Raw genomic sequence first — 25,910 nt, 5'->3', positions numbered from 1 at the left:
AGCAGTATTAGCAGTTTCACAAGTACCCACTCTGGTGGCTGTGGTGAACCACATAATTTGATCAGATTTTCACATATTACTATTTTTAAATTTTTATTTTCTTAGTGATTGGTTATAGAGAGACAGAGGAGGGGAGAGAAAGAGAGAGCAAAGCATTCATTTGTTGTTTCACTTCAGTTATGCATTTGCTGGTCACCTCCCGAATATGGCCTAACTGGGGATCAAACCTGCAACTTTGTTGTTTTGAGACAATGCTCCAGTAGATTGAACTGACTAGCCAGGGCTTTAGCTGGTTTTTAATCAATTAATTATTTTTTAAGTGAGAGGGAGATAGACAGACTTTTGCATGCACCCCAACAGGGATCAACCTGGCAACATCTGTTTGGGGCTGATACTTGAATCAACTAAGCTATTTTTAGCACCTCAGGCTGACAGGCTCAGACCACCTGAGCGGTCCTCAGTACCCTAGGGCCAACTCTTGAACCAGTAGAGCCATTGGCTGCAGGAGGTGGAGGGGGAGAGAAGTAGATGGTCACTAACTAGGAATTGAACCCATATGCCGGGCCATCCATACTTTGGTCCAGGATACTATCCATTGAGCCAACTAGCCATTGCATCTGTTTTTTACTTAGCTTTTTCTTGTCATTGTGATTTAAAAAAAAAAAATTTTCTGAAGTTGGAAACGGGGAGGCAGTCAGACAGACTCGCGCATGCGCCCAACCGGGATCCACCTGGCATGCCCACCAGGGGGCGATGCTCTGCCCATCTGGGGCGCCGCTCTGTTGCAACCAGAGCCATTCTAGTGCCTGAGGCAGAGGCCATAAAGCCATCCTCAGCACCTGGGCCAACTTTTGCTCCATTGGAGCCTTGGCTGCAGGAGGGGAAGAGAGAGACAGAAAGGAAGGAGAGGGGGAGGGGTGGAGAAGCAGATGGGCGCTTCTCCTGTGTGCCCTGGCCGGGAATCGAACCCGGGACTCCTGCACGCCAGGCCGACACTCTACCTCCGAGCCAACCAGCCAGGGCCTCTTGTCATTGTGATTTGATGCCATTAAGTAATCCAACTCCTAATATGAATTCAAATTCTGGCTCTTCTGAATTTTAACTGTGTGATCTTCAGCAAGTTCCTTAAAATCTCTAAAATGTTTTTCTTAGTGATAAATTGGAGATAATTCAGTAAAAATTAGATGAGTTTAAAATTCTTGCCAGTGCCTAAGATGAAATAATGTTTAAAAATCCTGGATTGTCTTTGTATGATGTTTATGGCACTGAATTGTAGAAAGAGAAGTGAGGTAAAAACTTAGAATTTTCAAAGTTCATGGAGAGATTTGGTGAGTTGTGTTGAGGTTAATTTTTTAATTTAAGGCTCAGGGTTGAGTGGAATTAAATTGCAGAAAGAAAAATTGAAATTAAGTATTAGAATTTCCTGGGAGCTGGGATGCATGAACTGTGTAGATTTCTAAGTCTTATACCTGGGTTGGAAAAAGAAACTTTGGTTTCCATATCATGTTAGATTGATTAGCATAAATTAAAATTTTGTTAATGACTACACAATTTTTATAACAGTTTTATTGAGCTATACAGTAAAATACACCCTTTTCAAGTGTACAATTTAGATTTCAGTATATTCACAGATAATGTGCAGCTATCACCACTATCTTAATTTTAGGACATTTTCATCATTCCAAAAGGAAACTGGTACACAAGTAACCCATTAAGAAGTTACCATATCTCCCCCACCGCAGCTACTAATCTTTTTTTGTTTGTTTGTTTATAGTTGGTGTCCTGAGGACATGAGTTTATTAGAGGTGGCCAGAGTCAGAATGGGTACAAGTTACAGGTTGAGAACAATGGGTAGGGAGCTTGGGCAGCACTGCCAGCCAACAAGACTGGAGCCCGCGGGGCCACAGCCAGTAGTGTGTTGGGTTAGTGGGCCAGCAGGTGGGCTTCTCTTCACCTTGTGTCAGTGCATAGGGCATTGGTGGAGGCTTTGGGTGGATGTGGGAGGGTGTAGATGTCTGGCTCTAGATGCAGCTGGTGGGGGTAGGGTTATAAGGAGCCCCTACCACAGGTGTCTTCAGCAACTGAGAGACAAGCATGGGAAGGCAGGTAGAACTGCTCAGGGTTTGGGGAAGAACACTTGGGTAAGACAGGTAAGGGTCAGGGTTGGTGCCTATAGAGAGAGGGAAGCCACAGGGGAACAGTGGTGTGGTGAGAGGCCAGGGACCTGGGCAAGGAGACCCTGGCCTTTGGGCAGCTCTTCTGAGCCCTGCCGTGGTGGGGCACTGTATCTGAGTCCACACCCAGTGGCACACCTTCTTGGGCATGGCCTCCTCACAGCACTGGTGGCTCATGACGGCCTGGAAGCCCATCTTTGCCACAGGTTGTCCCTCTGAAACAGGAAGTCTGTCACCTGACTATGTCAGTATTTCCTCAGGGCATTTAGATCTGTCATATTTATAGTCTATGTTCTTAGCAGTATATTTATTTTGCTCCCCTCTTCTTATATCTCCCTGAGAAGAATGTTTGTGTCCTGTATAGTCTTGTATATACTGGATGTTCATTACAAGTTATAATACTATATTTTGTAAAAGTATACTTCCATTGACAGATAGGAGTACCAGTGGTGTAATAAAGTAATGTGTGAGCTGTTGTTTATTTTCCAGCCAGTACTGTGAAATAAATTTGACTCTGGTAGTTAAGGTAGAATCTTTCTTTCTCTTGCATCATTATCTCTAGGAGATGCTGCAGTCTAATAGACTTGACCACTAGAGGCCGGTGATAGATTGAAAAGAGCTATAGTTTCTTGTTTGGTAATGCTCTTTACCTGTATTCACAGAGGAGAACTACCACCAGTACACCTATGGAATGGAAAAAGCAGTGGTATGAAGGCCAAGAGACAGTTGTTCTTGTCTTTTTGTATTACTTATTGATATGACCTTGGACAGGCCATTCTCTTTTTCTCACTTTTCTTTGTATAATTGAGTATTAGAAGAAGATCCTCAAAGATTTTTGTTTGTTTTTAAATTTCTTGAAGTTAAAAAGAGTTTCTGTCTTGCTTGCTGTTATCTCCTCAGCACAGAGCAGAACTTGGCACAGGGCTAATGAGTATTTGTTGAGAGGCAATAGAGTATAATTTGACAGAACTGCATAGATCCCACCTTTTCTAGTTAGTGATCTTGTACAAATTTTTAATTTTATTTGGGCTTCAGTTTCCTCATCTGTAAAATGAGGATAATAAAATTATCTATGTCTGTAGGGTTTATTATACAGATGAAATAATACATGTGGAATATTTAACATAATACTTGGCACATAGTATAATGCTGGTGGTTGAAGTCAGGCAGGTTCATATTGGATTCAGGCAGATGGTAGAGAACCTGAGGAGTTGGAAAGCATTGGGCCATTCCTGTTTATTAGATTTTTTGCAATGATGGGCAAGCAAACAAGCAGGGGAAAACCTCTTCTTGTGGCAGTGAGCCAACAAACAGAAAAAGCACCCCTTGTGGTGGCGGGCAAGCAATCCACGCCAAGGGAAAGTACCTGTAGACTTATATAGGCCACACTCATAGGTGTTCATGCATTGATCATGCAAAGTGCAAGCGGGCAAGCCTAACACAGCTGTTTTCCCTATACATAGTAACACTCAAATTATCACTGAATTAATATATAATAATCTGTTTTTTGTCTTTTTCTTTCATTTTGATCATTTATTTCTTAAAGAAGCTAAATTGAAATACCCTATTTTGTTAGAACACAATGTAATTATGATAAAGGTCATAGTTTTATACCATTAATATTATTTAGCTTTTTCTTTCTGCCATAACCTGTGCCACTAATCCCATTGTTACAAAAGAGATCTGAGTAAAAAAAGGGAGAATGTGATGGAATTAATGCAAATCTATTGCTTCTACTTGGAAAACACCTTAAGCCTTATGCCACTTTGTTGCTGTATTTGAAGAATCAACTTTATATGTGATAAAGAGCATTATGGAAGCCTATGGAGAAAGATCCTGCTTTTTAAGGGATTCCTGGAAATAATGTTTTTTTAAAAATCATTCTTATACTACGTCAGAAATGTATCAGAAAGTCCATGGGTAGGAGACATGAGTAGAAGAAAAATGTCCGTTGTAAACATAGGCTATAGGTCCACGATCTCTTTAAACCTTTAGAGTCTGATATATTTGAGAATTCCAAAATTTTCAGATTTTATGAGCTAATTTGGTACATATATTATTAAAAAATATTGTAATTGAGATCTGGGCAGTTTCCAGTAACCAGACATTAACATTTCTATAAGGAAATGCAATTTAAAGAAGATAAATAGAACATAAGTATCTTTATATCTGTTGATATTACATGTTGCTGTTAAGTGAGTTTATTGAAAACCTTTGAGAAACTTTTTGGTTTTCAAGGGTTTTTGATTTTGGAATTTGAAGATACAGGATTGAAGACCTTATTGGCTCACAAGAATGTTATGCCTATAGAAATGCTTGCTTGATAAATGGTCAATTTAAAGACATTGTTCTTTCTTTAACAACTATAATGTTTCTCTTTTTGTTGCTTCTAAATATAAAGAATTTATAGAATTTTAAAATCAGAAGTGAATCATTAAAATCCTTTTGTAACCTATATCATAGTTTCTTTTGCATTTAGGATTTTATTTATGAAGTATTAGGCTAGATTAAAATATCTGTTTGTTGCTAGAAGGAAAGTTAATACTTTTTTATTCTCTAAGCCAAATCTATTATCTGTCGACTTTAAATGGAAAAATTATGTGACTGGAAGCCTTTACTTGGTTTTATATTTAAGAAATATAACAAGACCATGAGATGCCATGCTTGTTTCTTCCTTTGAGGTGCATAACAAGGGGCATGCTCTGGGGCCTTGTGTTTTCCTGGTGTATACGTACTGTTTCTCATTGATCCATAGGATACCCAGTTTTCATATTTTAACATTTCAGGAAGCAAAATGAGTTACCTGACCTGTGGTGGTGCACTGGATCAAGCATTGACCTGGAATGCTGAGGTTGCTGGTTAAAAACTCTGGGCTTGCCCGGCCAAGGCATATATGGGAGTTGATGCTTCCTGCTCCTCCCCCCCTTCTCTCTCTCTCTCTCTCTCTCTCTCTCTTCTCTAATATGAATAAATAAATAAAAATAATTGAAAAAAATGAGTTACACATTATCATTGACCCAGATGGCTGTTAAGATATATTTTCACGTAGACAGAGCATCAAACCCAGCATCAGCATGTGTAAAATGGGGAGTCATTGTTTTGGGAGAAAATTGGAGTGCTCTTTGAAATTTAAGGAACCAAGTGGTTGAAGAGCAGTGGGGGATAAAAACAGCCAGCTCCATACTACAGAGCTAGCTGAGAGCAATAGCTTTTAGCTTCTTTATGGATTCTTTTTTTGCTATTTTTCTGAAGTTGGAAATGGGGAGACAGTCAGACAGACTCCCGCATGTGCCCGACCGGGATCCACCCGGCATGCCCACCAGGGGGCGATGCTCTGCCCATCTGGGGCGTTGCTCTGTTGCAACCAGGGCCATTCTAGCGCCTGAGGCAGAGGCCATGTAGCCATCCTCAGCGCTCAGGCCAACTTTGCTCCATTGGAGCCTTGGCTGCAGGAGGGGGAGAGAGAGAGAGGAAGGAGAGGGGGAGGGGTGGAGAAGCAGATGGGCACTTCTTCTGTGTGTCCTGGCGGGGAATCGAACCTGGGACTCCTGCATGCCAGGCCGATGCTCTACCACTGAGCCAACCGGCCAGGGCTCTTTACGGATTCTTATATGAAATGCTACATAACTGCTAGTTTTGGTATAACTTTTTGTGGGGTAAAAATTTGTTAAATCTAATTACAATAGAACAGGATTTCTTCCCCATTCTCTCTCCTCTCCTAACCCCTCCCCTCCTCGCCCCTCTTCTCCTACCCTCACTGGCATAGATCCTTGTTTTTAAAAAGTCATGTGTTAATAAAAGCAAAATAAGTAAATAAATAAAAACAAAGAAAAAGTCACAAAGAACAAAGTAGTTTTAGAAACACCTACGGCAATTTGTTTTTTGTATGTTTTTCTCTATGTATATGAAAGGTAATATGTGATAAAAATTCCAAGTCTGAAAGAATTCTTTCAAAGAACAAAAGTAAAAAGAAGTGGTAAGAAAATACTCTCTGAAATAAGTAAATTAGAAAAAACCAAGAACTGCATGATTCCATGCATAGGTGGGACATAAAAATGAGACTAAGAAATGGGGACAAGAATGTGGTGGCTGGGTGGGGAGGAGAGGAAGGGGAGGGGAGGGGCACTAAGAAAACTAGATAGAAGGTGATTGGAGGACAATCTGACTTTGGGTGATGGGTATGCAACATAACTGAATGACAAGATAACCTGGACATGTTTTCTTTGAACATATATACCCTGATTTATTGATGTCACCCCATTAAACTTAATAAAAATTTATTTTAAAAAATACTCTCATAGTTTAATGGTTTTTTCTTTATTAGTATATCAAAAAAGTCTTTTTTCGATTTTATTCATTTTTAGAGAGGAGAGAGAGAAAGGAGGGAGGAGCAGGAAGCATCAACTCCCATGTGTGCCTTGACCAGGCAAGCTCAGGGTTTTTTTTTTGTTGGTTTTTTGTGTGACAGTGACAGAGATAGGGACAGACAGACAGGAAGGGAGAGAGATGAGAAGCATCAATTCTTTTGTTGTAGTACCTTAGTTGTTCATTGATTGCTTTCTCATATGTGCTTTGACTGGTGGCTACAGCAGACTGAGTGACTTTGGGTTCAAGCTGGTGAGCCTTGCTCAAACCAAATGAGCCCTTACTCAAGCTGGTGACCTCTGGGTTTTGAACCTGGGTCCTCTGCATCTTAGTCTGACACTGGTCGGGTAAGCCCAGGGTTTTGAACCAGTGTCCTCAACATTCAGGTCCACACTTTATCCACTGCACCATGATAGGTCAGGCCAGTATATAGAATATTGATGTGTCCAATGTTCAAATACAGTACATTAAGTAAATATTAGACAAAATAGAATATTACTAGGTGAATGTATTAGATTAGATGAAATATGATAGATTAAATATATTAAATGAGAATATTTGGCCACAAACTCTTAAGTAGTGCCGTTGCTTCTCATCTAATTCCATTTCTCTTTTTTCCTTTTTAAAATTTTTACTGCATTTATTGGAGTGATACTGGCTAATACCATTCCTCTATTAATTTTCAATGCTTTATGTAATTTTTCCTTGAGTCTTATTTTGTTCTATTTTCATCATCTCCATGGTAGCCTCTGATTCTATAGTAGATGGGAGCTGGCAGTGAACAGGCCTGTAAGCCTAACATCTTAATTCTGAATTTCCTTTAAGAATTTTTATCACCTTTAAAGAACAAAATAGGTGGCAGTTTTCTTGTGACAGACCAGTGAGATACAGAGAGACATGATGAGAATTCCCACTCCTCCTCTATGAGCAAGTGCTGAAGGTGCTGAGTAACTTCTCATCTCTACTCCCCCTTTCTCAGGGTCATCTCCTTTATCAGGCAGGTGCTCTCCGTGGAACTTTGGGCTGTGTTATAGCACCACACGTAAAAAATATATTTAACTTTTCTGCTTGGGACACATATAGACACATACTATTGAAAATAAAGTTTTACAAACCAATATTTAACAAATGCTGGTTATAACTCAGTAAATTGATTTTGTGATCCTCTACTGAGTTTCAAACCATATTTGGAAAACTTGTCTCTTTTTTTTCCTCTCTCTGTATGATACACCAATGTGCGTATGTGTATTTCTCTTTCTCATAGGAGTAAGTGAGCCATAATGTACTGTGGATAGGAAACCATAAAATTTAAATCTCTAGATAGTTTACTATCTGGGAAATTCACTGTGAAATTACTTTACTTTATAGGCTGGAGCATTGGATTTGCTGAAGGAACTTAAGAATCTTCCCATGACCCTGGAATTATTACAGGTATGTACTGCTATGTGTCATAATTTTTGAGTAGGTAAATTTTCATAAAATACTGAAATACCTTCAGTACCAGTTTTTTTTTGTACCGTCTTATGATAGTGTAAGCCATTATTAAATTGGTTTTTTAAGATAGTAACAAATCAATCTAGTAAGTTACCATTATATATAGAAAACTGCTGTCTTCTTCAAGAATAAAACCCTAATCTCTAAGGTTGGCAGTGGGAATGAAATCTCATTGTGCAAGAAGGTATGGACTCTTGGCTTTGATTTGATCTCTCAAGATTTTACTGTCTTGGTCTGTCTGCTATAGCTTCTGCCTGCATGCAGCTCCATACCCTGGGGCGAGGATGGCAAGGTGCTGCTCTTCTCCCTTTTTTTGCACTGCCGATTGTGTATGCAATCAGATGTCTAGTAGACGTTGCATAGATTCATTACTAAAGTTTTACGTATTTTAATATTCTGTAAGAATAAAATATAAAAACAAGACTTTAACAGAAGTCAGAATTTTAAAAAGAAAAGTAAATAGTAACATGAATCTGGCTTATTTCTACTATACATTTCTTATCCATGAGTGCCATTGATATTTCTGTATCATTAAGTTAGAATTTAGGGAGGATTGACGGAGGTGTCTGAACCTGATGGTTAAGGAAAGAGTCATATATTTTTACTAACGTCTAACTGAAATTGAACATTTCTTTCACTTATGAAGGCAGTAAGACATAGTTATATGAGAAGTACTGATAATGACTACCTGAAAGAACCACAGGTATTTAACTTCATGTCACTGTTGCAGGTGTCTTGACATACATTTTTTTTTTTTCATTTTTCTGAAGCTGGAAACAGGGAGAGACAGTCAGACAGACTCCCGCATGCGCCCGCCCGGGATCCACCCGGCACGTGGGTGACGCTTTGCCCACCAGGGGGCGATGCTCTGCCCCTCCGGGGCGTCGCCATGTTGCGACCAGAGCCACTCTAGCGCCTGAGGCAGAGGCCACAGAGCCATCCCCAGCGCCCGGGCCATCTTTGCTCCAATGGAGCCTTGGCTGCGGGAGGGGAAGAGAGAGACAGAGAGGAAAACGCGGGGGAGGGGTGAAGCAAATGGACGCTTCTCCTGTGTGCCCTGGCTGGGAATCGAACCCGGGTCCTCCGCACGCTAGGCCGACGCTCTACTGCTGACCCAACCGGCCAGGGCCACATTTTTGCTTATTATTATGGTAGTTATTAAACCTTATACTAGAGCTTATCTAATGTAAATTGAGTACATATATTATATCACATTTAAAAATATTTTGTAACTTTATATTATGTAATTGGTTTTATTTGTAATCCAGTGTATTTTATTTAAACCATTTTTAAAACATTCTGAGAAGAGCTCCATAAGCTTTAGTTAGATTTCCAAAGGGATCAATGAATGCAAAAAAGGTTAGGAACTCCTCTAAATATAGACCTCAGAAAGAGAAAGGAAACAACTCACTAAGTTTTGTCTTCTCAGTTTCGTTATCTTGTTCAAGGATCAGCAACTTCTCTGGCACATCAGCTCTGGGAATAACCTTGCCTTTGAGATAATGCCTTATCATTTAGGAGTAGCCTTCTCCTAGCTGGCATATGTGGGCACAAGTATATCAAGAACAACATATTTATTTAAGAGAAATATATAGCATTATAAAGGGTGTAGAGGTTGGGTAGAGCTATCATTTATAACGTACCTTTGATTTATTTTTTACGTCATTCCTGAGAATGTCTATATATTTATGTAACAAACATTTGAGTTTTTATTAGGGTTTGAATTGTGTTGGGATGATGAATAAGATAAGGTCTTTTCCCCTTAATCAACTTAAACTCTCACAGAGTAAAACTGACATGTAAACAAACAGAAAGCTATGGTTGCCCAGATATGTGTCTCTGTACAATTTGTTTGTCAGAGATAGTGGAAAATGAGTTTAAAAATGTGAATAGGTTTTCCCTAAACAAACAGGACTGGGGATGGTCTTATTCCAGCAGAGAAAAATAGTATGCGGCAGTAGTGTGGCATATTAAGTTAAGGCAAAGTCAGATAGATACAGGGAGTCCTCAGGTTATAGCATTAAAACACAGTTTCGTTCTTACAACAGTGACATGACCCAAATTTTGATTTAAGTCAAAACAAACTGTAGCCTATGTCACGTATCTATCCTAACACAGTTGTAAAATCATAGTCTAGAACATAAAAACACAACTAAGCCACAGAAAATGGAAAAGGAGAAATATACTGTACTGTACACTGTACTGCATATTAGTCCGCTGCATGCAGCTAAACTGGTTTGTCCACGTAGTCCGTAAGTACAACACTAACAGCTTAAGCTGAAACACTCACGTCTCAACTTTTTAAAGTTTTTATGGGAGTCAGCATCATAAACTCGAAACGTTGTATGTCAAGACTGTTGTAACCCAAGGACCCCCTGTACCGGGTTGAATTCATAGGCAGTTGGCATGCAGGGCAGCATATGCAGTCCTGAGAGCAGTCCTGCCAAAAAGCCATGGTGCGGGGGAATGCACGACTAGCTTTGCCTGGTGGAGGAAACGAGACTGGAAACGGAAAGACTTGTTGACTAATGCAGTTACTTGGGAACAGTGATGAGATCTTGAACTAAGGTAGTAGCACTAGAAATGGAGAGAAAGGGACTTGTTACTGATGAACAGCCTGTAAGGACTAGTAGCTGACTGGAAGACGGTGAAGGAGAAGAAGGAATTTTGGATAACTGAAATTTTTGCTGTGGTGACTGGGTGGACGGTGCCATTTAACAGTATAGAAACATTCAAGAAAACTTATGTGGTGGGATTGGGATGAGAAGGAAATAGAGATGGAGGTGATGAAGTAAAGGATAAGTTTGGATCCATTGGTTTAAAAAAAATTTTTTTTTAAATTTATTAACTTTAGAGAGAGAGGAAGGGAGAAAGACAGAGAGACAGACAGGAACATTGATCTATTCCTGTTTGTGCCCTGACTGGGGATCAAACCGGCAGTTTCTGCACTTTGGGATGACACTAACTGACTGAATTATCCAGCCAGGGTAGATCCATTGGGTTTTGAGATGCCTGTGAAACAGGTAGATATAGATGTCTGATAGATAGTTGAGTATATCTTCTAGAGCAGTTTATAACTTCCTGCAGTGAGGGAAGTGTTCTGTATCTGTGTTATCTAATATGTTAACTGCGAACTGCATGAGCTACTGAGGACTGAAAATGTGGCTGAATAATTGAATTTTAAATTTTATTTAATTTTAATGAATTTTAACTTCTAGAATTTGATTTAAAAACAGTATGTATTGAAGGCTTTGGCATGTAGGAGAAAGGACACTAAAGCAAATATTTGGGAGCTAACATCATAGAGATGGTTTAGAACCTCCAGGAGGATGGAAAACAGTGTAAGGATGTAACAGACTGGTTAAATAAAATGAGAACTAAAGAGTCCACTGGAATTTACAATTAGATTACAGGAAACTTGCAGTGGAATGGTAGAATGGAAGGCTAATTGGTATGAGTTGAAGGCAAAGAAGTAAACAAGAAGACAAATACTATATAACAGATTGAGCTAGTTTTATAAGTTTTTATAATAGAATCATTCATTCAGTAATTCATAAATGCTTGCTGTGTGTTAGGTGTTGTTTTACATGCTGTATGTAGGGGTAAATAAGACAAAGTCTCAACTCTCATTGCACTTAGTGAATGGATAGTAAATGTGGCTGTGAATATCTTCTTTTGTTAAAAGCTCTATTAAGATAATTCACATACCATACAATTCAATAATTTAAAGTATTTAATTCACTAGTTTTTAGTTCATTCAAAGAATTATACTAGCCTGACCAGGCGGTGGTACAGTGGATAAAGTGTCGGACTGGGATGCCGAGGACCCAGGTTCGAGACCCCGAGGTCGCCAGCTTGATCATGGGCTCATCTGGTTTGAGCAAAGCTCACCAGTTTGGACCTAAGGTCGCTGGCTTGAGCAAGAGGTTACTCAGTCTGCTGTAGCCCCACGGTCAAGGCACATATGAGAAAGCAATCAATGAACAACGAAGGTGTTGCAATGAAAAACTGATGATTGATGCTTCTCATCTCTCTCTGTTCCTGTCTGTCCCTATCTATCCCTCTCTCTGACTCTCTCTCTGTCCCTCTTAAAAAATATATATGCTAGCTACAGTTACCATAGTCAATTCTAGAACATTTTCGTCACCTCAAAAAGAAACCCCTTTCCTTTTAGTAGTTATTTCTCATTTCTCCCCAAATTGCTTCCCCTCCTATGCAAGGCAGCTACTGATCAGTCTACTTTTTGTTTCTAGTTTTGCTTTTACTGGAGAGTTCATGTAAATGAAGTCATGCAGTGTTTGATCTTTTCTGTCTGCCTTTTTTCTCTTAGTATGATCTTTCCAGTGTTCATCCATGTTGTATTATGTATCAAGTACTTCACTTTTTTATGACTGAATAATAAATATTCCACTGTATAGATATATCACATACCACATTTTGTTTATCCAGTCAGTTGATGGGCATTTGGATTGTTTCTGCTTTTTTTTTTTTTTTTTTACATAGAGAGAGGGATAGACAGGGACAGACAGACAGGAACGGAGAGAGATGAGAAGCATCAATCATCAGTTTTTCGTTATGACCCCTTAGTTGTTCATGATTGCTTTCTCATATGTGCCTTGACTGTGGGCCTTCAGCAGACTGAGTAACCCCTTGCTCGAGCGAGGTGCCTTGGGTCCAAGCTGATGAGCTTTGCTCAAACCTTATGAGCTCGCGCTAAAGCTGGCGACCTTGAGGTCTCGAACCTGGGTCCTCTGCTCTGCATACCAGTCCGACGCTCTAGCCACTGTGCCATCGCCTGGTCAGGCTGTTTCTGCTTCGTAACTGTTACAATTCATGCTGCTGTGCACATTCATGTACAAGTAGTTTGTATGTGAACATGTTTTTGTTTCTCTTAGGTCAGTGGTTGGCAAACTGTGGCTCGTGAGCCACATGTGGCTCTTTGGCCCCTTGAGTGTGGCTCTTCGACAAAATACCACTTGCGAGCACTACCTTCATAAGGAATGTACCTACCTATATAGTTTAAGTTTAAAAAATTTGGCTCTCAAAAGGAATTTCAATTGTTGTACTGTTGATGTTTGGCTCTGTTGACTAATGAGTTTGCCGACCACTGTCTTAGGTAGATACCTAAAAGCATTAAAATACTGAATCCTGTGGTAACTTTATGTTGAATATTTTGAGAACCTGCCAGACTGTTTCCTTAAGTGGCTGTACCATTTTACATTCCAAATAGCAAGTAAATGAGGATTCCAGTTTATCCACATTCTTGTCAACACTTGTTATTTATCTGTCTTTGATTATAGCCTTCCTAGTGGGCGTGAAATAATACCATTTTGGTGTTGACTTCCATTTGCCCTATGACTAAAGATGGTGAACATCTTTTTTTCTTTTAATTATTTTTTTAATTTTTCTGAAGTTGGAAATGGGGAGGCAGTCAGACAGACTCCCGCATGTGCCAGACTGGGATCCACCCGGCATGCCTACCTGGGGGCGATGCTCTGCTCATCTGGGGCATTGCTCTGTTGCAACCAGAGCCATTCTAGTGCCTGAGGCAGAGGCCATGGAGCCATCCTCAGCACCCGGGCCAACTTTGCTCCAATGGAACCTTGGCTGCGGAAGGGGAAGAGAGAGAGAGGAAGGAGAGGGGGAGGGGTGGAGAAGCAGATGGGCGCTTTTCCTGTGTGCCTTGGCTGGGAATCGAACCCGGGACTCCTGCATGCCAGGCTGATGCTCTACCACTGAGCCAAGTGGCCAGGGCCAAGATGTTGAACATCTTTTCATGTGCTTGTTGACCATTCGCATGTCTTTTGAGAAATGTCTGTTTGGATCCTTTGACTGTTTTTTCAGTTGCGTATTTTCTCTTTTTATTATGGAGCTGCAGTAGTTCATTTTACTTTCTAGGTAGGAGTCCATTATCAGGTACAGGATTTGCAAATATTTTCTCCCATTCATTGGATTATCTTTACTTTTTTTAATTTTTTATTTTATTAATTTTACTAGGGTGACATCAATATATCTGGGTACATATGTTCAAAGAAAACATGTCTAGGTTATCTTGTCAAGCAATTATGTTGCATACCCATCACCCAAAGTCAGATTGTCCTCTGTCACCTTCTATCTAGTTTTCTTTGTGCCCCTCCCCTTCCCCCTCCCCCCCCCGTAACCACCACACTCTTATCAATGTCTCTTAGTCTCGTTTTTATGTCCCACCTACGTATGTAATAATGCAGTTCTTGTTTTTTTCTGATTTACTTATTTTACTTCGTATAATGTTATCAAGATCCCACCATTTTGCTGTAAACGATCCTATGTCATCATTTCTTATGGCTGAGTAGTATTCCATAGTGTATATGTGCCACATCTTCTTTATCCAGTCTTCTATTGAAGGGCTTTTTGGTCGTTTCCATGTCTTGGCCACTGTGAACAATGCTGCAATAAACATGGGGCTGCATGTGTCTTTACGTATCAGTGTTTCTGAGTTTTGGGGGTATATGCCCAGTAGAGGGATTGCTGGGTCATAAGGTAATTCTATTTTCAGTTTTTTGAGGAACCACCATACTTTCTTCCATAATGGTTGTACTACTTTACATTCCCATGAACAGTGAATGAGGTTTCCTTTTTCTCCACAGCCTCTCCAGCATTTGCTATTACCTGTCTTGTTAATAATAGCTAATCTAACAGGTGTGAGGTGGTATCTAATTGCAGTTTTGATTTGCATTTCTCTAATAACTAATGAAGATGAGCATCTTTTCATATATCTTTTGGCCATTTGTATTTCTTCCTTTTTTTTTTTTTTTTGTATTTTTCTGAAGTTGGAAACAGGAAGGCAGTCAGACAGACTCCCGCATGCGTCCGACCAGGATCCACCCCGCATGCCCACCAGGGGGCGATGCTCTGCCCATCTGAGGCGTTGCTCTGTTGCAACCAGAGCCATCCTCAGCACCTGGGCCATCTTTGCTCCAATGGAGCCCTGGCTGCGGGAGGGGAAGAGAGAGACAGAGAGGAAGGAGAGGGGGAGGGGTGGAGAAGCAGATGGGCGCTTCTCCTGTGTGCCCTGGCCGGGATTGAACCTGGGACTCCTGCACACCAGGCTGACACTCTACCACTAAGCCAACCGGCCAGGGCCTTCTTCCTGGGAGAAGTGTCTGTTCATGTCCTTTTCCCATTTTTTTTATTGTATTGTTTGTTTGTTTGTTATTGAGTTTTATGAGTTCTTTGTATATTTTAGATATTAGGCCCTTAACTGAGCTGTTGTTTGAAAATATCATTTCCCGTTTAGTTAGCTGTCTGTTTATTTTGTTGTCAGTTTCTCTTGCTGAGCAAACACTTCTTAGTCTGATGTAGTCCCATTCATTTATTTTTGCCTTCACTTCCCTTGCCTTTGGAGTCAAATTCATAAAATGCTCTTTAAAACCAAGGTCCATGAGTTTAGAACCTATGTCTTCTTCTATGCACTTTATTGTTTCAGGTCTTATATTTAGGTCTTTGATCCATTTTGAATTAATTTTAGTACAAGGGGACAAACTGTAGTCGAGTTTCATTCTTTTGCATGTGGCTTTCCAGTTTTCCCAGCACCATTTGTTATGAGGCTTTCTTTTCTCCATTGTATGTTGTTGGCCCCTTTATCAAAAATTATTTGACCATATATATGTGGTTTTATTTTTGTGCTTTCTATTCTGTTCCATTGGTCTGAGTGTCTATTTTTCTGCCAATACCATGCTGTTTTGATTGTCGTGGCTCTATAATATAATTTGAAGTCAGGTATTGTAATGCCCCCAGCTTCGTTCTTTTTCTTTAGGATTGCTTTGGCTATTCGGGGTTTTTTATAGTTCCATAAAAATCTGATGATTTTTTGTTTCATTTCTTTAAAAAATGTCATTGGAATTTTTATGGGAATTGCATTAAATTTGTATATTGCTTTGTGTAATATGGCCATCTTGATTATATTTATTCTTCTTATCCAAGAACAAGGAATATTCTTCCATCTCATGGTATCTTTTTCAATTTCCCTTAACAGTGGTTTGTAGTTTTCATTATATAAGTCTTTTACATTCTTTGTTATGTTTATTCCTAGGTATTTTTGTTGTTGTAGTTGCAATCGTGAAGGGGATTATTTTTTTGAGTTCGTTCTCAAATGTTTCATTTTTGGCATATAGAAAGGCTATGGACTTTTATATGTTAATTTTGTATCCTGTGACCTTACTGTATTGGCTTATTGTTTTTAGTAGTCTTTTTGTATCAATAGATTCTTTGGGGTTTTCAATGTATAGGATCATATCATCTGCAAAAAGTGATACCTTTACTTCTTCTTTTCCGATATGGATGCCTTTTATTTCTTTGTCTTGTCTGATTGCTCTGGCTAGAACCTCTAGTACCACATTAAATAAGAGTGGAGAGAGTGGACAACCCTGTATTGTTCTGATTTAAGGGGGAAAGCCTTCAGTTTTGTGCCATTTAATATGATGTTGGCTGATGGTATATCATATATGGCCTTTATCATGTTGAGATATTTTCCTTCTATACCCATTTTGTTGAGAATCTTAAACATAAAATTGTGTTGTATTTTATCAAATGCCTTTTCTGCATCTATTGATATGATCATGTGGTTTTTGTTCTTTGTTTGTTGATATGGTATATTATGTTAACTGTTTTACGTATGTTGAACCATCCTTGAGATTCTGGGATGAATCCCACTTGATCATGATGTATTATCTTTTTAATATGTTGTTGTATTTGATTTGCTAGTATTTTGTTTAGTATTTTAGCATCTGTATTCATTAGAGATACTGGTCTGTAGTTTTCTTTTCTTGTGCTGTCCTTGCCTGGTTTCGGTATGAGAGTTATGTTGGCCTCATAAAATGTGTTTGGAAGTATTGCTTCTTCTTCAATTTTTTGGAAGACTTTGTGTAGAATAGGAACCAAGTCTTCTTTGAATGTTTGATAAAATTCGCTGGTATAGCCATCAGGGCCTGGACTTTTATTTTTGGGGAGTTTTTAATAGTTTTTCCTATTTCTTCCCTACTAATTGGTCTGTTTAGGCTTTCTGCTTCTTCTTGACTCAGTCTAGGAAGGTTGTATTGTTCTAGAAATTTATCCATTTCTTCTAGATTATTGAATTTAGTGGCATAAAGTTTTTCATAGTATTCTACAATAATTCTTTGTATATCTATGATGTCCGTGGTGATTTCTCCTCTTTCAATTTGGATTTTGTTTATATGAGTTCTTTCTCTTTTTTCCTTAGTGAGTCTTGCGAAGGGTTTGTCAATTTTATTTATCTCTTCAAAGAACCAGCTCCTTGTTCTATTAATTTTTTCTATAGTTTTTCTGTTCTCTATTTCATTTATTTCTGCTCTGATTTTTATTATCTCTTTTCTTCTGCTGATTTTGGGTTGTCTTTGTTCTTCTTTTTCCAGTTCTTTAAGCTGTGAAGTTAAGTGGTTCACTTGGGCTCTCTCTTGTTTGTTCATATAGGTCTGAAGTGATATGAACTTCCCCCTTATCACTGCTTTTGCTGCATCCCATAGATTCTGATATGTCGTATTGTCATTTTCTTTAGTCTGTATATATCTTTTGATCTCTGCATTTATTTCTTCTTTGACCCATTCATTTTTTAAAAGTATGTTGTTTAGTTTCCACATTTTTGTGGGGTTTTTTTCTTCGTTTTTGCAGTTGAATTCTAGTTTGTAGTTTTATGATCAGAAAATATGCTTGGTACAACTTTGATTTTTCTGAATTTGCTGATGTTGTTTTTGTGGCCCAACATATGGTCAGTTCTTGAGAATGATCCATGTACACTGGAGAAAAATGTATACTCTGTCACTTTGGGATGAAATGTCCTGTAGATGTCTATCATATCCAGGTGCTCTAGTATTTTGTTTAAGGCCAATATATCTTTGTTGATTCTCTGTTTGGATGACCGATCTAGAGCCGTCAGCGGTGTGTTGAGGCCTGCAAGTATGATTGTATTTTTGTCAGTTTTTGTTTTAAGGTCAATAAGTAGCTGTCTTATATATTTTGGTGCTCCTTGGTTTGGTGCATATATATTAAGAATTGTTATGTCTTCTTAATTCAGCATCCCCGTAATCATTATGAAATGACCATTTTTGTCTCTGAGTACTTTTGCTGTCTTGTAGTCAGCATTGTCATATATCAGTATTGCTACGCCTGCTTTTTTTTGGATGTTATTTGCTTGGAGTATTGTTTTCCAGCCTTTCACTTTGAATTTGTTTTTATCCTTGTTGCTTAGATGGTTTCTTGTAGGCAGCATACAGATGGATTTTCTTTTTTAATCCATTTTGCTACTCTGTGCCTTTTTATTGATGAGTTTAATCTGTTTACATTTAGTGTAATTATTGACACTTGTGAGTTCCCTATTGCCATTTTATAGATTGCTTTCTGTTAGTTTTGTGTCTTGTTTGATTCTTCTCTTTTGTTTTTCTATCTTTTGTTTTTGTTTGTTTGTATTCCATACATCTTTCCTCTGTTGCTATCTTTTTTAAATCATGTGCTTCTGTGGTGGTTTTTTCAATGGTGGTTACCATTAAGTAATGAAAAGGGTTCCTACCCTGTTCATTGTAGTGCACTATCTTGTGAGTACTTTTACACTCTATCGTCCTTTGCTACTGTTAATCTCCGTCCTCTCTCCTTTTTTTTGCTTTTGTTGTCACAGTTTAAGTTTGGTTTTATTGTGTTTTGTGTTCTTGGTGGAGCTTTTACTTGTGGTGTTGTTTTGTTTTGTTCTTTGTATCTGGTTGGAAAACCCCCTTTAGTAATTTCTGGAGTGGGGGTTTTCTGATGATAAATTTCCTCATCTTTTCTGTATCTGTGAATGTTTTTATTTCACCTTCATATTTGAAGGATAGCTTTGTTGTGTATTGTATTCATGGCTGAAAGTTTCTCTCTTTCAGGACTTTAAATATTGGGGTCCACTCTCTTCTAGCTTGTATAGTTTCTGTTGAGAAATCTGATGATATTCTAATGTATTCTTTTCCCTGGCTGCCTTGAGAATTTTTTCTTTGTCATTGGTTTGTGCCAGTTTCATTATGATGTGCCTTGGAGTAGGTTTGTTGGGGTTAAGAAAACTCGCAGTTCTGTTTGCTTCTTGAATTTGAGGCTTTAGTTCTTTCCACAGGCTTGGGAAGTTTCACTTCTATTATTTGTTTGAATATGTTCTCTATTCCATTTTCTCTCTCTTCTCCCTCTGATATACCTATTATTCTTATGTTATTCTTTTTGATGGAGTCAGACAGTTCCTGTAGGGCTTTCTCATTTTTTTTTTTAATTTTTGAGTCTCTTTCTTCTCTCTGTTGTGCCTCAAGTTGCTTGTCTTCTATTGCACTAATCCTACCTTCTATCTAGCCTGTTCTATTAGCTAAGCTTGTTACCTCGTTTTTCAGCTCATGAATTGAGTTTTTTATCTGTTTGATTTTTTTTGATAGTTTCAATTTCCTTGGTAATATATTCTTTGTGTTCATTGCGTTATTTTCTGAGCTCCCTAAATTGCCTTTCTGTGTTTTCTTGTATATCTGAGTATTTTTAGGATTTCTATTTTAAATTCTCTGTCATTTAGCTCCAAGATTTCCAATATATTAAATTTTTTCTCCATAGATTTTCCCTCATCTATCTGTGCTACCTCTCTGTCTTTTGTATCCATGATATTCAATTTCCTTTACCTTAATGGCATCTGAGAGTGGTTTTGTTGATAGTATTAATGAGAATTAATAGAGAATAAAAAGTTAAAAAAATAAAAAAGAATAAAAAAAAATTATCTCCCCCCCTTTTTTCCTCTCCTCTCCTGTCCCCTCCTTCTTGAGAACATCTTGTGGTGAACTGTGAATTATATTGTTCTAAATAGAACAAAAAATACCTATAATGGATGGCCTAAGTTGCAGAGAAGTGATAAGGGGGCAAAAAAGGGGGTATGGACCCACAAAATGCAAAAAAGGAAAAAATTTGGGTCAAGAATAAAATGATTTGCTTTTAGGTGATGGTTGACTAAGAGGTATGATGAGAGGAATAAGAGGGAAACAGGTAAAAGGGGGAAAAAATTAAAAAATTACTATTGTATTTAGTGGATCAAGAACTAGATAAAACGGAGAGCCAGGGTTGGGAGCCCTGCTAGTGTGTTTAAAAAGCAAAGTAAAAAAACCCCAAAGCACCACAAAGAACAATTTGAGTCCCAGATAAAATAATTTGTTCGTGATTGAGGATTGAATGAGAGGAAAAGTAAAGGAGAAAAGAAGAAACTAATATAGAGGGAGAGAAAAAAAAAGAAAGGGGAAAACACAAAAAGAAGAAAAAAGAATAAAAGGAGAGAGAGAGAGAGAGAGAAACAGTTAAGGGTTTTGGAGTGCAACCCTCAGAGAGAGAAAGGAAGAGGAAAGAAAAGATAATGGGAGATGTAACACTTATGGATAGTGTAGTTCAAGGAGAGGAGAGAGTAAGACTGGCAGAGAATTAAACAACCAAATTGGAAAAGGAAGAAAATAGGACAAGAAGAGAAAAAAACGAACAAATATAATAAAATGGGATAGTTTTTAAAGTCTGTGGATTATTCTTGATTTTGAGAGGTTATCTTCTTGCTTTTTCTTTTCTCTCCCTCTTCCTGGTCGGTGACTCTGTACCCTGGGTTCTGCTCCTTTGGCATGCTTAGGTAGAGGTTTGCAGTTGATATGTTTCTATGGCAATGTCATATATTAGGCTTCAGTCTCGTTGGCAGTTGAGGCTCATTAGCATTTGCAGGCTCAATGAGAGAGTCCGTATTTCCTGAGCCTCTTTCCTAGTCTTTCCTTCCTGAATTAGTAGCCTGATGATCCAGCTATGGGGTTACTGCTGCCTCTGCCTGGAGAGTAAGAGGCTCAAAGAGCTGCCAAATCCCCACTCTATTCCCACTCCGCGCAGGGCTCTGGATAAGGCTCAGTCAGAGCTGCTAGGATAATCAGGCGGGGCTTCGGCCCACACAAAGACCTCTGACTCTGTCCCTCTGTCTGGTAACACGGCTGCCCACTCCCGGGGGAATCTCTCGCCCACTCTCCTTGCTCGCACCAGGATATCCGGCCAGCCGCCTCTCACTCCCTGTGAGGCAACCTGCCTGCACAGAAAAGTTCGAGTGTAGGGAATTTCACTCCCACTCACTCCCCGTGCACTGCTTTTTGGGGTGCAGGGGAGACCCCGAGCTTCCGGTTTCAGCCCACAGAAAGGCCTCTGACTCTGCCCCTCTGTCCGGTAACACGGGCACCCACTCTCGGGGCTCTAGGAGGAATCTCTCGCCCACTATCTGCGTGTGCCGACCAGGAGATCGGGGCTAATGGATGTCCCGAGTGCCTTTCTTTGTCTGGGTTTGGTGTGAGCGTTAGCTTGTGTTGCCCGGGTTGCCACAAGCACAGTTTTTCCTCGGCTTGGATGTCTTTGCCACCGCCTGGTTCGGACATTTGTGCCGCAGCCTGGATCTATTCATACCCTATGCCCGCCTTAGTTCCTATACTCTCAGTCCCAGTGAAAGCAGCCCTTATTTAGGTTAGCGAGGAAGGCGGAGTGTTTCTTCCTCCTTATTTCCTTCAGATTGATTATATATTTAGTCAATTTTTCCCTCGATCATACCTTCGTGTTTAGTGTGGAACTTCTGGAGGCTTCAAGGATAGATTTTTCTGTCTCTGGTTGAAGATCTTATTGAATTTTGGGGGAGATTTATCGGTATCGCTCCTTACAGCACCGTTTCTCTGATGTCACTCCCATCTTTACTTTCTTATTGGTGTTCTTTGAAGCACAAAAATTTAAAATTTTGTTATAGTCTTTTTTTGGTTGTCGTTTGTGTTTTAGGTGTCATATTTAAGAAACTATTGCCTAATTCAAAGTTACAAGTTTGTTCCTATGTTTTCAAGAACTTTTTTTTTATTTTTTTATTTATTCATTTTTAGAGAGGAGGGGTGGGGGAGAGAGAGAGAGAGGCAGGAACATTGGTCGATTTGTTCATGTATGTGCCCTGACCGGGGATCGGATGGGAAACCTCTGCACTTCGGGACAATGCTGCCTTAACCAACCCAGCTATCCGGTCAGGGCTCTATGTTTCTGTGTTTTCTTCCAAGAGCTTTACAGTTTTAGCTCTTACACATTAGGTCTGTGATTCATTTTGAGTTGATTTTTTAATTGTGTTATGAAGAAGAGGTCGAACTCTTTTTGTGTGTGTGACAGAGAGTGAGACAGAGAGGGACAGATAGGGACAGGCAGGAAGGGAGAGAGATGAGAAGCATCAGTTCTTCGTTGCGGCACCTTAGTTGTTTATTGATTGCTTTTTCATATGTGCCTTGACCAGGGGGCTACAGCAGACCGAGAGACCCCTTGTTTGAGCCAGCGACCTTGGGCTCAAGCTGGTTAGCCTTGCTCAAACCAGATGAGCCTGAACTCAAGCCGGCGACCTCGGGATTTTGAACCTGAGTTCTCTGCATCCCAGTCCAGTGCTCTGTCCACTGCACCATCACCTGGTCAGGCCAACTTCATTCTTTTAAATGTGTATCTACTTGTTCCACCTTTGATTTGTCTTGACATCCTTGTTGAAATATCAGTGGAGAAAGATGTAGGGGTTTGTTTCTGGATTCTTAAATCTGTTCCATTAATCTTCATGTCTCCTTTTCTAGGGCCACATTGTCTTGATTACTGCAGCTTACTAGCAAGTTTTGAAATTGGGAATTGTGAATCTTCCAACTTGATTCGTTTTTCTTTTAAGACTAGGAGGGTGCCTTTATTCATAGACTATTCAAAAACACAGACTGCAGAGAACAGGAATTTGGATTGGCAAGCTTGTTGCAGTCTTCTGCTAGCCTCATTCTTCTTCCTTGACTGCTCTGGAGCAATGTGGCTGAGAGGCAAGCCACTGCCCCTCACTTTGCTCCACTGCACTCTACCCATCCACTCACCAGCCAGAAGCAAGCCCCTTATGATGAGGTTTCAAGGAAAATACCAGTATCCTGTTTTCTGTCCTGGTTTTTGACATTTCAGTGGGCTCTCCAAACACACATTTGTCCTGGAACCCAGGCTTAGTGGAAACCCAGCCTATGTTCTGTCGCACCACTGGTTGTTCTTTAATGGGCGACTCCTGACTACAGCCTCTGTGCTTAAAGATTGTAGAGGCAACTGGTGTTCTCTCTGAGTACCCAAGCTAGGGGAGAGTGCCTGATCTATAATGCTGTAGATCTTTTGAACTGTATGCAAGGCCAGGCCTGAGTGGGCATACTGGCAACAGCTTTTGGAAACTTTTTGGGACAAGAGGTAGGGGGCATCACTTTCCACAGTGATCCTCTCCTGCATGGTCTGATTCAGAAGTTCACTGGTCTTGGTGGAGGAGTCAGTCAGGACTGCCATAAATCCTACAGACGTTGGGAAAGTGCTTCTACAGGGACTTGATGACTATGTGGCTGCTGGTTTAGCAATGGTTAGGGTTCTTGTAGTCTGGGGGCATAAATTTATTTATGGTGTTTATCAGATCTTTGTCAGCTTCTCAGCAGTGGATCACTAGGGCTTCTTCAGAGACATGGCCAGCTGCAGCTGTCTCTCAAATATCTTGTGTTGTTCTGGGACAGGCCTCGTAGACTTTTAAGAATAATTCAAGCCCATTTCCCCATATGCCACAGCCTTTGGATGCCTGGATGCTTGCAGAAGATTTCTTTCTTGAATCTCATTGGAGTAATGTACAAAATGAGGTTGTCAGCCAAAGTCCCCATTCCCCATCCAGTTTCTCTTTCAGCACCTCTTCTCATAGGCAATCTGTCAGTGTCCTGGGATCACTGAAGTCAGAGGTGCAGCCCTGAAGTTCCTTAGGAAAGGAGCCAGTATAAATTTTTCTGCACCTGATAAAAGGTTTCTTTGAAAGACAACTTGGAGTAGAGCATGTGCAAGTAATAGTGGTTATGGATGAAACCCTCCTTTAAGCTTGGCTCTTCTTCATGGCTCCTCATTAGGGAGTTAGATGTCTTTCATAAGAACTGTCTCCTGGATGTTATTTTTTCTTTCATCTCCTTTTCTTCTAAGCTTTTGGAGAAATAAAATGAGTGATGATTTTGATATCTGCCTTCCTCTGTCGCATTTAGATCTCTGGCAGTATTTTAGGAGCTCACTGTAGAGTTGGGGGAATAATCACTCAGGAGATTCTGGCTGCTTCTCCCAGCCTGCAGGGTGTCATTACTGCTGCTCCCCATGGAAAGAGGGGCAGCTAGACAGCTTGGGACTGTGTGTCCAGTATCTGGTGTAGTCATACCAAGGACTGCTGTACAGATGAGCCAGACTTAGTGGGGGAAGGCAGAAGGCTCTGAAACTGCTGAGAGTTTCAGCGAGATGGGCTTCTAAGAGAATCTGACTGTGGACACCTCGTGAAGAGTCACTTGTCTCCCTTTAGGCTTTTGGCTTCCTAAATGAGAATCAAAATCATCTAGAAACTGTAGGGGTGGAAAGCATTTGTTAGTAACTGTCCTTTGGTCACCCTTGCTGGTTTCTCCTGATGGTCTATCACACTGCTGTCACAAAGCTACTTTCTTCACAACAGCCTTTTCCTCTGACCTCTGGGACTGACCCTTTCTCTTTCTGAGTCGCAGACACAGAACATTCCTGGCTGGCCCTTTCTGTGATTGGGGCGCTTTTCTGTGTTTGGTTTTGCCCTAGTGGCAGTGTCTTCCTGACTTTTTGGCATCCACTTTCCCAGGATGCCCTTAATAGCCTTCAGGTAGATTATTGCTGAGCTTTGGTCTAACCCTCTTCCTTTTCTGAACTTTGGTTCCTCAGTGGAATCATTTGACACATCTTCAGCTGCAAACTCAGAGTTCACAGAATTACGAGAACTATCTTTGGAATCAATCTTAAGGCTGCAGGTTTCCTTCTGTAGAGAAGCTTCTTTTTTTTTTTTTTTTTCATTTTTCTGAAGCTGGAAACAGGGAGAGACAGTCAGACAGACTCCCGCATGCGCCCGACCGGGATCCACCCGGCACGCCCACCAGGGGCGACGCTCTGCCCACCAGGGGGCGATGCTCTGCCCATCCTGGGCGTCGCCATATTGCGACCAGAGCCACTCTAGCGCCTGAGGCAGAGGCCACAGAGCCATGCCCAGCGCCCGGACCATCTTTGCTCCAATGGAGCCTTGGCTGCGGGAGGGGAAGAGAGAGACAGAGAGGAAAGCGCGGCGGAGGGGTGGAGAAGCAAATGGGCGCTTCTCCTGTGTGCCCTGGCCGGGAATCGAACCCGGGTCCTCCGCACGCTAGGCCGACGCTCTACCGCTGAGCCAACCGGCCAGGGCTGAGAAGCTTCTTTAGAAGAGGAGTTGGCAGGGCACAGATGGTATCCCCTGACCCTAACGGGATCCCTCTGTTTTCCAAATCAGGCAGCCTATGGAGGCAGTCTGTCCATACCTGAGATGGAATGGGAAGAGGAGGAGGAGAAGGATGAATTTCTGTGGTGGGATAAGTCTTTGATGACAACCAGCATGTGCAGGCCATATTGTCTTCCTTTTGGGATTTCAGGCACTTGGGGCTGCTGGCCCTTCTAGAACATGATGGAGAGCTGTAAGCTGGCCACTTAGAGGGACCAAATCACTGGGTTCACCAAGGCACCTGCATCTGTGGGAACACATTCTGAGTGCTGTTCCAGTGGTAACTTGACCTTGCACTGTTCCCACCCCATGGACACCTTCTTCCTTCTCCCTTCTTTTTTTTTTTTCAGAGACAGAGAGTCAGAGAGAGGGACAGATAGGGACAGACAGGCAGGAACGGAGAGAGATGAGAAGCATCAATCATCAGTTTTTCATTGTGACACCTTAGTTGTTCATTGATTGCTTTCTTATATTTGCCTTGACTGTGGGCCTTCAGCAGACCGAGTAACCCCTTGCTCAAGCCAGCGACC

General features: G+C 40.5%; 1 protein-coding gene and 1 pseudogene across 1 annotated transcript in view; one reads left to right on the top strand and one right to left on the bottom strand.

The window, feature by feature from the left end:
- TCEA1 (transcription elongation factor A1) overlaps positions 1 to 25,910 on the top strand; it is a 76,316-nt gene that overhangs the window by 15,969 nt on the left and 34,437 nt on the right. The window contains exon 2 of the mRNA XM_066266128.1: positions 7,908 to 7,970. Within this exon, the coding sequence (XP_066122225.1) occupies positions 7,908 to 7,970 (63 nt within the window). The remainder of the gene's footprint in view (positions 1 to 7,907; positions 7,971 to 25,910) is intronic.
- On the bottom strand, positions 23,079 to 25,507 carry LOC136328589 (putative deoxyribonuclease TATDN2 pseudogene; annotated as a pseudogene).

Source organism: Saccopteryx bilineata, chromosome 3, assembly GCF_036850765.1.
Source record: "Saccopteryx bilineata isolate mSacBil1 chromosome 3, mSacBil1_pri_phased_curated, whole genome shotgun sequence".
Classification (NCBI taxonomy): Eukaryota; Metazoa; Chordata; class Mammalia; order Chiroptera; family Emballonuridae; genus Saccopteryx; species Saccopteryx bilineata.
This window is presented reverse-complemented; position numbering and strand designations above follow the sequence as displayed.